The 14,232-nt window shown below is 46.8% G+C and overlaps 1 protein-coding gene across 1 annotated transcript in view; it reads right to left on the minus strand.

Annotated features, from left to right (window-relative positions):
• Nucleotides 1-271: 271 nt before the first annotated feature.
• The window catches only part of IKZF4 (IKAROS family zinc finger 4), a 19,816-nt gene continuing 5,855 nt past the window's right edge, over nt 272-14,232 (minus strand). Inside the window, exons 5-8 of the mRNA XM_060193525.1 lie at nt 12,268-12,435; nt 6,035-6,184; nt 5,555-5,686; nt 272-4,078 (exon numbers count right to left, since the gene is read on the minus strand). Coding sequence (XP_060049508.1) covers nt 3,318-4,078; nt 5,555-5,686; nt 6,035-6,184; nt 12,268-12,435 — 1,211 coding nt within the window. The 3' untranslated portion in view covers nt 272-3,317. The remainder of the gene's footprint in view (nt 4,079-5,554; nt 5,687-6,034; nt 6,185-12,267; nt 12,436-14,232) is intronic.

The following is a 14,232-nucleotide window of genomic DNA, read 5'->3' on the forward strand; positions in this document are numbered from 1 at the left end:
AAAATCTTAAAAAAGGAGAAGAAGAATTTAAGAACTCTGCTGCATCAAGTGCTGAGCTATGTTGCTACCCCTTCTTTCTAGCTCGGTGGAAGCGATCATGGTAGAATGTCTCCACAATCTAGGTTGAAAATTCTTCTGTAGCAACATTCTTGTTTTTCTTTCAAAATGTTCAGTAGTCAATACAATATAATGCTAAGAACTCTCTCTCCACCCCTCCCCACCTCCCCCCAGCAGAAAAACAAGATAAAGGAAGTCAGCAAAAACAACCAGGGGTGTTAAATTACTCATGTTTATTTATAACAGACCTTCAGCCAGTACAGTACAAAACTTACAGTAGTTTATCTCCATTACACAAATATTTACTTACAATATATTACATATACAAAATGTTTTGCAATAAGTCTCAAAAGCTAGCTTAACGCCCCTTGAGAGGAGAAAAAATTTTTTAAAAAGGGGGGAGGGGGGCAGGATACCAGAGGATGAGGGCTGAAAGGGTAAGTTCCAAGGAGACACCAAGCATAGGCTACAAATGAAACCCTGGGAGCGGAAGAGAGAATAGAGGTGGTATTGCACTTGCTTCTGTGTTTTTTTTTTCTTTTTTGTTCTTCATAACTTCTGATTAAAAATATATATACTATATATATATTATGTACACAAGGAAAGAAGCTGCCAGAAGTATTATAAAATCCTTTCTGCAGCCTGGACAATGACATGAAAAAAAGAAAAAAGATCTGGAAAAGTGTCTATTTAGAAATTTCTCTGTATGGTGTGGATTCTGAATATCAGTATAAAAGGAAAACACCTCTTTTCTCCTTGTGGGTTTCAGGTATTTTTATTTTATTTTATTTTTTTAATGCAAAAGGAGCTGGGAGAGAGCATGAGGATGTTTGAGGTCCCAGAGCTAGAAGGCTCTGGAAAGTAGGATTTTGTACCTAAGACCCTGGTTAAAGTGCAGTGATGGTCTGGAGAGAGAAGGAGAGCACTTCTCTCCCTCCTTAGCACCTGGTCTTGCCTTCCAGTCTCTGCTATCACGGGCTCAGAGTTCAGCCTCAGAGCACAGTCTTTCATGTTTTAGGTTACAGGTGCCAAAGCTGACTGGGGAGTAGGGTGGGAGGGGCACCCCAGATACCCAGAAGGAACTAGTCCTTATGAGGTGTCACTAAAGACAGAGCAGACACAGAAAAGGTGGAAGGAGGTGGGCTAACAGGAAGGGGCTCAGTAACCAGAACAGTTAAGGAGAAGCTCTGATGTTAATCTCAGGTGGACTGGCATCCTGAAATAAGCAGCCAGTTCCCCTCTGTTGAGAAGCTGCACTTCTTCTCTGGAGATTATTCTCCTCTCAGCTGACTCCCCCATTCTCTAACCCTGATAGCATCTGCTTATTATGCTACATTGTCAAGGAGGAACAATCAACTCCCAGCGCCACTCCTTGACAATCTGGTTCTCTTGAGGAGACCAAGTAGTGGGGGAGAACCAGGAGGAAGAAGCGTGTTTGCTTGTTCTGTGGTCTCCTCCCTTCCCGTAAGAGTAAGGTAAGACTCTCTGAAGAGCTCCTAAGAGCCCTAAACCCATGGTCTGTCCTTAGCCAACCCGTTATCATCCCCCCCCCAATTATCCCTGATAGGGAGTGAGAAAAGTAGGAGGCAAAAGAGTCAATAAGGAAAAGATATATAGAAAGAAAGAGGGATAGAGAGAGAGAGAAAAGGACCAAGTGTTATAACTTGTGAGGTGTTGTGTTTGGTTTTTACTTTCTTTTTGTTTATTCCTTTAAATATAGAAAAACAGCCTTTGGTTTGAATCTCAAGGAAGCAGAGGATGGGATCGCTGTGGCCTCAGTCAGGGGACTGGTGTAGACCGAGCCCTCCACCTGCAGTGGAGCTGAGGCTCCTCCTGCCCCCTTCTTGCGAATGGATGGAAACCTAGGGGCCCCAAGTAGCCAGGGGGGTCTCTAGGAGCCAGGAGGAGCATGCCCCCTGCTGCCCTGTGTCTGGGAGCTGAGTGTAGAAGGAATGAGTAAAGGGTGACCCCCTAGTTCAGTTGCATCCCATATCACTCTTGCTAGAACAAGAGTGGATCAGGGGTGAGGGGCACATACCCTTGCACATCCTGGGATAATTTTTGGTTCTATTAAGAATGAGAAGAGAGAAAAGGAGACCCTTTCCTCCCCACTACTGCTAAGAACAGGGCCCAGGAGCCTAGGGATGAGAGGCTGGATCCTGCTGAGGGGGTAAGAAGAAGGCAGCATGACTGAGGGGTCAAAATACCCCTAGTCATTCAGGCAGCAGCCCACTAGTTAGTATCTTACAGGATGGGGACCGCCGGAGCCCCCGAGAAGCTAGGAAGGTCACTAGGGTGAAGAGTTACTAGAAGTTTGAGCGGTGGAAGAGAAAGAGAAGAATCCAGACCCACCTCCTTCCCATGCCCTGGTTTCCAGTTAGGCACCGATGGCTCCCAATGTGTCCAAGACAGAGGGTTTCAGACCTAGAGATGGCCCCTGAGGATATAAAAATGGGGCAGTCCAAGGAGAGAAGACCACCACTGAGTGGACTGGCAAATCGAAGAGGAGAGTAGTGTCGGGAACATTTGAGGAAAGGGAGAGATCATACCTAGAGGGAGATCCCGAGTGTGGACTTTGGGGGTGGAGGGCTCAGATTACCAGTGAGCCAGCAAGAAGGCCCTCTGTCCAATGGTTCCTGGGGAGAATTTCTTCAGCCCCTCCTACTTCTAAATGAGGAAATTCTTCATTCAGTCAAGAGTAGTGCAAGCTGCCTAAAGTGAGAGGGCACAAGAGGTATGCAGTACCAGGTTGAAGGGTCCCAGAGAGGAGATATAATGCCACAGAGCTTGGGATGGGCCAGAGGGAACTGTTAGCATTGAGAACGGAAGAGTCAGATCAGGTAGAACTTAAAGCAAGAAGCTCAAGGTCTCTTAGTATTAAGAGAAGCCTCTCGCCCCTGGAGCTGCTGAAGAAAGCAGAATCACAGAGAGAAGAATGAGGCCTTACGTGAAGGGGACTGTGGGCAGAAGGGTGGGAGGGCAAGTGACTGATTAAAAAAAAAAGCAACTCATCATATTAATAAGTAACTCAGTATGCTGGGACAAAGGGAAAAACGTAAGCAAAGAGACCTGTTTCATCACAATGTGTAGATCAGTCAGGCAGAGGAGGAAAAGAGCCGAGGAGGGTCAGGGTCAAGTGTGCAGTCAGGTAGCCAGCCAGCAGTGGGGCTACAAAGTACAACTGGGGATGGGGTGGGGACAGAGCATGGTTCCTGTGGGAGGGCAGTGGAGTGTCAGACTGAGGGGAGGACAGGAGGTCACTAGCCCACTTTGTGCTCCCCCCGGACTATGTGGGAAGAGAATTCGTACCGGTCTTGGCTGTGGTAGCCACAGATGTTGCACTCAAAAGGGTCTCTGAAGCCATGGCAACCCATGTGGATGGTGAACATGACATGGTCCAGGAAGAGGATACGGCAGTGCTCACACTTGAAGGCCTTTACGGGCTCTCCACTCTCACCCACCACCCGAAGCACTTCCTTGGAAGGCCCTGGGGTGCCCCGCAGCAACCCCTCCTGTGGCTTGGGGTCCTCTTTGGCGTAGGCGGGACTGGGTCGCCCTACCACAATGGTGGGAGGAGGCTGGGGTGGGGGACCCTGAGGGAGGGAGACCACCCCACCAACCCGGTCTTCGTGGTTGCTCTCTGTGTCTGTGGAGTCCTGGCAGCCATTGCTGGGAGAGGCCCCGGGGTCAGTCAGGGGACCCCGGGCTCGGTAGAGAAGGGGACCTCCGTCAGCCAGGTCCTCAGGCCCCTCACCTGCTTCTCGGGATCCTGAGAGCTCTAGTCTGCTGGGGAGGGGCTGCATCTGTGTGTAGACAGAGCTGATGACGGGTGTGAGTTCTGAAATGCAGTTGGTAGGTGGGAGGCGGAGGGGACGCAGATGCTCTGCCCCCACAAAGGCCAGAGAACCCCCAAAGCTAGGCTCCAGACCATGGTGTGCCACCAACTCCACATCCTTCTCATAACCGCCCGAGTTCACATCGTAGGGGAGGTCTGAGAGGCTGAAGCGCATCTGCTTCTCACCTGTGGAGAGGAGGATCTCAGCAGGGCTGGGTCTGGAGAATTCCTGAGTTCCCCAGGGCTACGGCTTCCTCTTTTTTTTTTTTAATCTACTATCCCTCATTTACTTTTCCTGAGGTTAGGTTGGTCCACTTCCTGACTCTGACTCTCGATGTAATCTTAAAGAAGTTCTCCGTCCTGGCCTCCTGGTCTTTAAAATTTCAGTACTCTCTGGGAGTCAGGTGGTAGTGCACCGTGTTAAGTGCACGTGGCGCAAAGCACAAGGACCGGCCCATAAGGATCCGGGTTCGAGCGCCCAGCTCCACACCTGCAGGGGAGTTGATTCACAGGCGGTGAAGCAGGTTTGCAGGTATCTATATTTCTCTCTTCCTCTCTGTCTTCCCCTCCTCTTTCCATGTCTCTCTGTCCTATCCAACAACGACGGCACCACCACCAACAACAATAACTACAACAAGGGCAACAAAAGAGAATAAATAAATATTTTTAAAAAATTCAGTACTCTCTGGAAAGCCTAGAGTCCTTACTTAGCTAGTGACTAGGGCCAAGTGGGGAAAGAACTCACATTCATTGATTCATCTGTTACTCATTTGTTTCCTCCCTCTGACTTAAGTGTCCCTCTCTTAGCCCCTAAATACTATTCTTTTTTCTTTTTCTTAGAGATTTTATTTATTAATGAGAAAGATAGGAGGAGAGAAAGAACCAGACATCACTCTGGTACATGTGCTACTCAGGATGGAACTCAGGACCTCATGCTTGAGGACCTAACACTTCATCCACTGCACCACCTCCTGGACCACCTAGATACTATTCTTAAAAGCTGGGAGTTAGGCTGGGGAGATAGCATAATGGTTATGCAAAAAGACTTTTACGCTGTGGTCTGGGGGGTGGCACAGTGGATAAAGCATTGAACTCTCAAGCATGAGATCCTGAGTTCAATCCCCGGCAGCACATGTATCAGAGTGATGTCTGGTTCTTTCTCTCTCTCCTATCTTTCTAATAAATAAAATCTTTAAAAAAAAAAAGACTTTTATGCTTGTGGCATTAAAAGTTTCACCATAAACCAGAGCTGAGCAGTGCTCTGATAAAAACAAAAACAAACACAAACCTAGGATAGTTGTGGCCTGAGGGGTGGTGCAGTGACTAGAGCTGTGAATTTAAAAGCACGAGGCCCTGGGGTCCCTAGCATCATGTGTGCCAGTGATACTCTGTCTACTTCACTAGTAAATCTTGAAAACAAAACAATCTGGAAGAGCTTAAGTTCCTGACCCTCTCCTCTCAATTTCCACAAGAGTCCTCTACACTGACTTGCTATCCTCTCATGGCCCATCCTACCTTCTGACTCTCCTTCTGCCCTGCAGATAGATTTTGAGCACCAGAGACCACAGATTGCTTTCTTTCCCTCAGCCAAACTGCCAGACCCAACAGATTTAGAAGAGCAGTGGCTTAAAGCTCATGTCTCCTCTGCAACTGAACTCTTACCCACGAACTTCTGGGGGGTGGAACGCTTGCGTTTGGTGAGGCTGTTGGCCAGACGATCAATGAACGTTGGCCGCTCGGAGGATGAGTGCAGCATGGAGTCTGGCACCATCTCCAGGTCACGAATTTCATCACCTAGTGGGGGAGGTGGGGACAGGTAGTAGCAGCCTTTGACTAGAGAAAAACAGCAGGCCAGTAGCTAAGGGAGGTCCCACTGATGGTTGGGAAATTGGGCTCTGTTTGCTTTGCCTCATCTAGAACTGATCCCAACAACACCTCAGATTGTTTGGAGGAAACTATACATTTGACCTCTGATTCTACACTTCCTTGTCTTCTCTCTCTTCCATTATACTCTCTCTCCTACCTCTGCGTCTCTGAGTCTCCCTGCAGCACCAACCAAGGGGAGATGCTCGAATCACTCTAGCTTTGCACTTTCTTTGGGCCTGCCCTCAGCCTCCCCCAGAATCCTGCCTAGAGCCGCACCTGGCTGACCGGCCAGAGTTTGGGCTTCAGTGCTGAGACTCTGCAGGTAGTTGTGGCACCGTTCCTTGTGCTCCTCCAGGGTGCTCTGCTGTTTGTAGCTTCGGCCGCAGTAGTTACATTTGTAGGGTTTTCCCACTGTGGGCGAGGAGACTTTGGAGAGAGGAGAGAAAGGGCATCAGAATTTCTTCTCCCTGTGCCTGGCTCAACACACCCATCTAGGGGCCAGCTGTACACTGGCATGAGGAGAGAGGGAGACTGCTCAGTTGGATTCTTCTGCTTGTCTCCCCAACCACCTTCCCTCCACCCCCCCCCCCCCCCCAAGCCTTCAGCTGCAGGCACAAGCAAATGGCCAAGTCTTGGAGAAGAGAGAAGAAGCTCAACTATGGGAAGGGAGAAGGGACCCAGGGCTTGTAGCTTTAGATTACTGGTAGCCTTTGAGATGTCCAAACTGTTGCTCAGATGGAGAAAGGACCCCAGGACTCCTGGTGGGGGGATTATTCCTAGCATAGACATGCTGGCCCCACCCCAGGATCGCAGAGTCTGGGGCCTAGCCTGTGGTTTAACCTTTCCATGTGGCAGACTGTGTAAGTGCTGTTTATCAGACAAGGGGATTTTTTTTTCTTATGAGCTATCTATTTTGGTTTGGGGGAAACGGTGGGCTGGCATAAAGAGAGAGAGAGAGAGAGAGAGAGAGAACCCTTAGATCTGCTAATGTGGAGAAGGGCAGCTTTCATGAACCTTTTCTTATATTTTTGCCTTCACACCTAGCCAGGTTTTACTGTTTCTTTTTCTTTTTGTCCCTCTATTCTGTGATACCAAGAGAGTCCCAGAGAGGTCTGATTAGTCAAAAACCTGGTTAAGCACACATGTTATGATGTGCAAAGACCCGGGCTCAAGCCTCTGCTTCCCACCTGCAGTGGAATAGTGAAGCAGGTCTGTAGGTCTCTCTCTCTCTCACCCCTTCCCTTCTCAATTTCTTTCTGTTCTATCAAATAAAATAGAAAGGAAAAAAAAAAAAGGAAAAAATTGGCCACCAGGAGTAGTAGAAATATAGTGCCAGCACTGAACCTCAATGATAACTCCTGTGGCAATAAAAGAGAGAGAGAGAGAGAGCTAGAACCCCAGAAAAACATCACTGATAAGGAAATTATGAGCCCACCTGCATGGGGAAAACTTCAGGAGTGGTGAAGCAGGTATGCAGGTCTCTCTCTCTCTCTCTCTAATTCCTCCTTCCCTCTTGATATCTGGCTATCTCTCTCCAATAAATAAAGATAATAATAATTTAATTTTTAAAAAGGAAATTATGAGAAGAGACAAAGAAAAAAAAAAGTAGGAAAATAAAGAATATAATAAGTAAAGCAAGAGAACACCAACTTTGGGGCTGAGTGGTGGCACACGCAGGACAGCAGCATATTGCAATGCACTAGGCCCCAGGTTCAAGCCCCTGGCCCTCACCTGCAAGGGGAAGCTTCACAAGAGGCGAAGCAGGGCTGCGGGTGTCAGTCTCCCTTGGCTCCTCCTTCCCTCCCTCTCAATTTCTCTGTCTCTATACAACAGAAATGAATGGATAAATTTTCTTTTAAAAAAAGGATACCAACTTTTAAAATATACATTTATTGGGCAGGGGTAGATAAAATAATGGTTATAGAAAGAGACTCTCATGCCTGAAGCTCTAAAGCCCCAGGTTCAATCCCCCACACCACCATAAGCCAGAGCTGAGCAGTGCTCTGAACAGAGACAGGGAGAAAATGAGATGGAGAGGGAGAGAGAAAGAGAGACACCGGCAACTCTGCTTCATCACTTGGAAAGTGGCTTCTTCCCCTATAATGGAGAGTAGGGACTTGAACCTGGGTCCTTGTGCATGGTAACATGTGATCAACCGAATGTACCACCACTTGCCCCTGGCCTCCTCTTTTTAAATATTGTTTTTCTTTTGCCTGCAGGCTTATCACTAAGGCTATGTGCCAGCACACAAATCCACTGCTCCTGGTGGATATTGTTTCCATTTTATTGGAAAGGACAGAGAGAAGTTGAGAGAGGAGGGGGAGATAGGGAGAGAGAAAGATAGACACCTATAGACCTGCTTCACCGCTTGTGAAGCATCTCCCAATAGTGGGAAGCCAGGGTCTTGAACCCAGATCCTTGCATGGGTCCTTGTGTACTTAATACTATGTGTGCTTAACCGGGTGTACCACCGTCCACTCCCATGCCTTTTTTTTTCTTTTTTAATAAAGAACAAGTTATACAGAGCAAAACTTGATCTGAATTTGGTGTAGTGCACCAAAGTAAAGGACTCTGGGGTGTGTGTGGGGGGGAGCATTCAGGTCCTGGAACATGATGGTGGAGGGCCTAGTTGGGGGGCTAGACTGTTATGTAAACTGAGAAATGAGGAGTCTGGCAGTAGTGCACCAGGTTAAGCGCAGGTGGCACAAAGCACAAGGACCAGTGTAAGGATCCTGGTTCGAGCCCCCGGCTCTCCACCTATAGGGAAGTCGCTTCACAAGTGGTGAAGCAGGTCTGCAGGTGTCTGTCTTTCTCTCCCTCTCTCTGTCTTCCCTTCCTCTCTCCATTTCTCTCTGTCCTATCCAACAACAACAACATTAATAACTACAACAATAAAAAAAAGGGCAACAAAAAGGAATAAATAAAAATAAATATTAAAAAATTACATTAAATCAATTTTCAAGTAATTGTGTTAAAAAAAAGGGGGGGTCAGGCGGTAGCGCAGCGGGTTAAACACACGTGGTGCAAAGCGCAAGCACCAGCATATGGATCCTGGTTCTAGCCCCTGGCTCCCCACCTGCAGGGGAGTCGCTTCACAGGCGGTGAAGCAGGTCTGCAGGTGTCTATCCTTCTCGCCCCCTCTCTGTCTTCTCCTCTTCTCTCCGTTTTTCTCTGTCCTATCCAACAACAACGACGTTCAATAACAACAATGGCAACAAAAGAGAAAATAAATAAATATCTAAAAAAAAAAAAAAAAAGAAAAGGACAGGGTGGTGGTCCAGGAGATGGTGTAGTAGGTAAAGCATTGGACTCTCAAGCAGGAGGACCCAAATTGAATCCCTGGCAGCACATGTACCAGAGTGATGTCTGGTTCTTTCTCTCTCCTTCTATCTTTCTCATCAATAATTAAATAAAATCTTTAAAAAGAAGAAGAAGAAGAACAGGGTGGTCCTGGAGGTGGCTCAGTGGTTAAAGCATTAGACTCTCAAGCATGGGGTTCTGAGTTCAATACTCAGCAGCACCACCAGAGTGATGTCTGGCTTTTTGTCTCTCTCCTCCTATCTTTCTCATTTAAATAAAATAAATAAATAAATAAATAAATAAATAAATAAGCAGGTCATGAAGATTTTGTTTGTACTGAAGAAAAATAGTTGGGAAAAGTCAGATTGCCACTTCTTTTGTAGATGACATTTGAGAGATGGTATATTCAAGAGGACACGTGGAGAAAATGAAGGCCAAGTGGGGGCTAGGTGGCAATGCACCCAATTACACTCACATAGTACTAGGTACAAGGACCCGTGTTCAAGTCCCTGGATCCCCACCTGCAGGGGGGACGCCTAACAAGTGGTAACAAGTCCTCAGGTGTCTTTCTCTCTCTTTTTAAAAAAATTTTTAAAATATTTATTTATTCCCTTTTGTTCCCCTTGTTGTTTTATTGTTGTAGTTACTGTTATTGTTGTTGTTGTTGGGTAGGACAGAGAGAAATGGAGAGAGGAAGAGGAGATAAAGGGGGAGAGAAAGACAGACACCTGCAGACCTGCTTCACTGCCTGTGAAGCGACTCCCCTGCAGGTGGGGAGCTGGCAGGCTCCAACCGGGATCCTTATGCTGGTCCTTGCGCTTTGCGCCACTGTGCTTAACCCGCTGAGCTACAGCCCGACTCCCTCTCTCTCTCTTTATAACTTCCCTTCCTCCCCTTCTCTCTCAACTCCTCTCTGTCCTATCTGCTGGCAGCAAGCCCCAGCAATAACCCTGGAGGCAAAGAAGAAAGAAAGAAAGAAAGAAAGGAAGGAAGGAAGAAAGAAAAAGAGGAAGAGAGAAAGGAAGAAAAAGAAGAATAAAAAAAAAAGAATAAAAAAAAAAGAAAAAGAAGAATAAAGTACTGTATGCTTAATTTTATGTATCTTGCTATTACTGAGCAGTGAGGACCTCCCTCCACCACATGTCTAACCTCGACATTGATCGGTGTATCGCCATTTTACTCTTGCTCTATAAAACTAGTCTTTGGGGGGATGAAGTAAATGTCACCCACCCAGAACTCTGGAAGAAGCACTTTAACATCCGGTAGGGGAACCCCTTTATCTTTCTAGTGTGGGTTAGAATAGAAAGCATCTTACAAAGATGGGGGCCCAGCAGTACATCTATGCCTGCTTCCATCCTTAACAATTTACGGAACAACACCTGAAATCCACTCAGCTGAACCTGCTGTTGCTACTAACAATTTTAGGAGTTGGGGCCCGGTAGGTGGCACACCCAGCTGGGCACACGTGCAAGGACCCAGATTCAAACCCCCAATCCCCACCTGCAGGGGGAAGCTTCACAAGCCATAAAATAGTCCTGCAAATATCTCTCCCTCTCTATCCCTCCTTCCATATCAATTTCTCTCACTGTTTTTTACTCTTAAGAAATGTTTTATTTATTTATTTATTTATTTATTTATTTATTTATTTATTTATTTTTCCTTTATTTATTGGGTAGAGACGGAGAGAAACTGAGATGGAAAGGGGGAGATAGAGAAAGAGAGACACCTGCAGCACTGCTTCACCACTCATGAAGTTTCCCCTACAATGGGGGGGGGGGACAGGATGACAGGAGGCTTGAACTTGGGTCCTTGCACATGGTAATAAGTGTGTTCAACCAAGTGAGCCACCACCTGGCCCTTCGATTTCTCTTTGTGTCTATCCATTAAATAAATAAAGTTAAAATCAAGAACAAAATTTTTCTTTAGGAGCTAGACTACACTTTTTCTGAACCAACAGGAGGAGCTGCCCCTTTTCTGAGGAAAAGGAGTAGATTTCTGGCACTGCAGCTTGATGTGGTTCCAGTGAGACAGTATCATAGTTCTGTGACTGGTTATCCTGCTTTGTTCACCCCCTGGCCCCCACCTCCTAAGCTTCAGTTTGCTAGCTATCAATAATCAACTGTGCACAGTAAATGCTTCATAAAAGATCATAAAAGATGAATCAACAACAATCTTTCTTCATAAACTTAAAGAAAGAGGGCCCAACTCCAAGGTGAAAGAACCTGGATGAAGGCGGGTGGCTAGAAAAAAAGTAGAGGGTAGTGAGGGGATTGCTCTGTCCCTTTAAATCCTGGCTCAGGAAGGTTTAGGAGGAGAGAAAAGCAGCAAGGAAAATTTCCAAGGACAGATCCTGCTAATTATTTTCCCCTCTACCCTTCTTCCTGTCTCTTCCCAATCTCAAGCTCCCTCCTTCCTGCCAGCTCAGCTCCTGGCCTCTTCCCAAGTCTACACCAAAACTTTAAACTTAGAAAATGTTTCAGAAATGCTATTTGTCCAGCTGATTTCGATAGCCATTGATTTCAACCGTCTTGGCTGGGCTAGAAAATCTGGTTAGTTTAGTTCCCTGGAACTGCTCCAAACACTGGCCTTCAAGCACACTGGACTGGCTCTTGTCTCTGGAAAAGTGACAGCCTTTTGGGATGAGGGACATAAATGACATGTTCTTTCTTTCCTTTCTTTCCCTTTTTTCTAGTTTGGGAGGCCCCAGGGTATTTACAGGAACCAGCAGGAAGTAAAGGAGAGGGCAGAAGAATGGTTTTGGGGGCTTGGGGGGCAGGTTAAGATGGTGATAGGTGTGGGGCCTGAGGCAGATGGGAGGGGTGGGGTTCCTTTGGTGCTCAGAAGTTGGGGGAAGGTGTGGGTGATGGGGCACAGATGGTTCTGGCATCAGAATGAACTTTAAAACAAAGTCAAAGTCAAGGTGGATGACTGTTAAAAGTCAAGAACGTCACCCATGCTCCCTTTGCTCTGGGGTGTGGCAGGTGTCGCCACATCCTTGGTGTGCCCCATCTGAGAGTCCCTCAAATTCCCCCTGGGGCCCTGTCCCCCAAGAAGGGGTTAAGGAAATTGGGTTCTACCCATTCTGTGAATTCTTTGCCCTCCTCAACGACAGATACTATGACTCTCCAAATATGAGAAACATCATTGAGCTCCATGTACTGGTGCACTGAGGCTCTGCCCCCTCCTCTCCCACCAGCCAGGCCACTGACCTGAGTGTGTGCGGAGGTGGCCTGTGAGTGCGTCCCGCCTTCGACAGGCATAGTTGCAGAAGGGACATTTGAAGGGCTTCTCCCCTGAATGCAGCTTGATGTGGCGAAGCAGGTTCCCCTTCTGGGTGAAGGAGGCGCCACACTGGTTACAGTGGAATGGCCTTTCACCTGTGAGAGAAGAGACAGCAGACTGGGCATGATGAACCTTGAAGGATGAAAGTAGTCCTCTCCCCTCTGGCCCACCCATGGTAAGGTGCTCAGAACACATTTCTGAGAAGCAGGGCTGTGTTATACACATAACCCTGGCTTATAAGATTCTCAGGCAACCCGGGAGGTGGTGCAGTGATGACAGTAATGAACTTGTAGGCTTGATCCCCAGCACTGTGTGTGCCAAGGTCATGCTCTGGTTCTCTTTCACTCACTCACTCAACAAATAAATAAACAAATTACTAAAATAAAATAAAGACACCTTCAGAGGTGGAAGAACAGTTTACTAGGGTGGCCAGGAAGTGGTACAGTGGATAAAGTTTTGGACCCTCAAGCATGAGGTTCTAAATTTAATCCCTGGCAACACATGTGCCAACTGGTGCTATCTTTATCTCTAATTAATTCATAGATAAATAATTTGTTTTAAAAAGTAGGCAGGAATAGATAGCATAATGGTTATGCAAAGAGATTCTCATGCATGAGGCTCCGAAATCCCAGGTTCAATCCCCCCTCCCCCCCAACCACCACCACCATAAACCAGAACTGATCAGTTCTCTGGTTAAAAAAGATGGGGGTAGGGGCCAGGCAGTGGCTTACTGGGTTAAGCTTCCATAGTACAAAGCGCAAGGACCTGTGTGAGGATCCCAGTTCAAGCCCTGGCTCCCCTCCTGCAGGGAAGTCACTTCAGAGCAGTGAAGCCGGCCTCCAGGTATCTATCTTTCTCTCACCCTATCTTCCCCTCCTCTCTCAACTTCTCTCTGTCCTAATGAATAAAATGGAAAAAACAGCCACAAGGATCAGTGAATTCATAGTGCCAGCACCCAGCCGTGATAACCCTGGAGGAAAAAAAAAAAAAGTGGAGGCTAGGCAGTGGTGCACTGGGTTGAGTGCACACTTTATAGTGCTCAATGAGGTGGGTTTGAGGCTTCTCCCACCTACCTAACCCACTTCCCACCTACAGGGGGGAAGCTTCAGGAATAGTGAAGCAGGCCTGCAGGTATCTCTTTCTACCTATCTCCCTCTCCCCCCCAATTTCTCTGTCTTTTAAAATTTTTATTTCTTAATGAGAAAGATAAGAAGAGAGAGAAGAACCAGACATCACTCTAGCACATGTACTGCTGGGGACTGAACTCAGGACTTCATGTTTGAGAGTCCAATGCTTTATTTACTATGCCACTTCCCGGACCACTATAAGATCAGGTGTTTTGTTGTTGTTGTTGTTTTTACCGGAGCACTCTCAATTTCTGATCAACTGTCAATTTCTTTTTATTGTATCTAATTAAAAAAAAGGGGAGAGGGGTAAATAGCATAATAGTTATGCAAAGAGACTCTCATGTCTGAGGCTCCCAGGTCCCAGGTTCACTTTCCTGCACCACCATAAGCCAGAGCTAAGCAGTACACTGATTAAAAAAAAAAAAAAAAAAAAGGGCGGGGGGAGTGGGGCTGTAGCTTAGCGGGTTAAGTGCATGTGGCACAAAGCGCAAGGACCAGCTCAAGAATCTCAGTTTGAGCCCACCTGCAGGGGAGTCGCTTCACAAGTGGTGAGGCAGGTCTGCAGGTGTCTCTACCTTTCTCTCTCCCTCTCTGTCTTCCCCTCGTCTCTCCATTTCTCTCTGTCTTATCCAACAATGATGACATCAATAACAACAATAATAATAACTACAACAATAAAAAACAAGGGCAACAAAAAAAATAAATAAATAAAAATTCAAAAAAAAGGATAGCTCAGTGCCACATGGGAGGTACCTGGCACCAGGG

Source organism: Erinaceus europaeus, chromosome 7, assembly GCF_950295315.1.
Source record: "Erinaceus europaeus chromosome 7, mEriEur2.1, whole genome shotgun sequence".
Taxonomy (NCBI): domain Eukaryota; kingdom Metazoa; phylum Chordata; class Mammalia; order Eulipotyphla; family Erinaceidae; genus Erinaceus; species Erinaceus europaeus.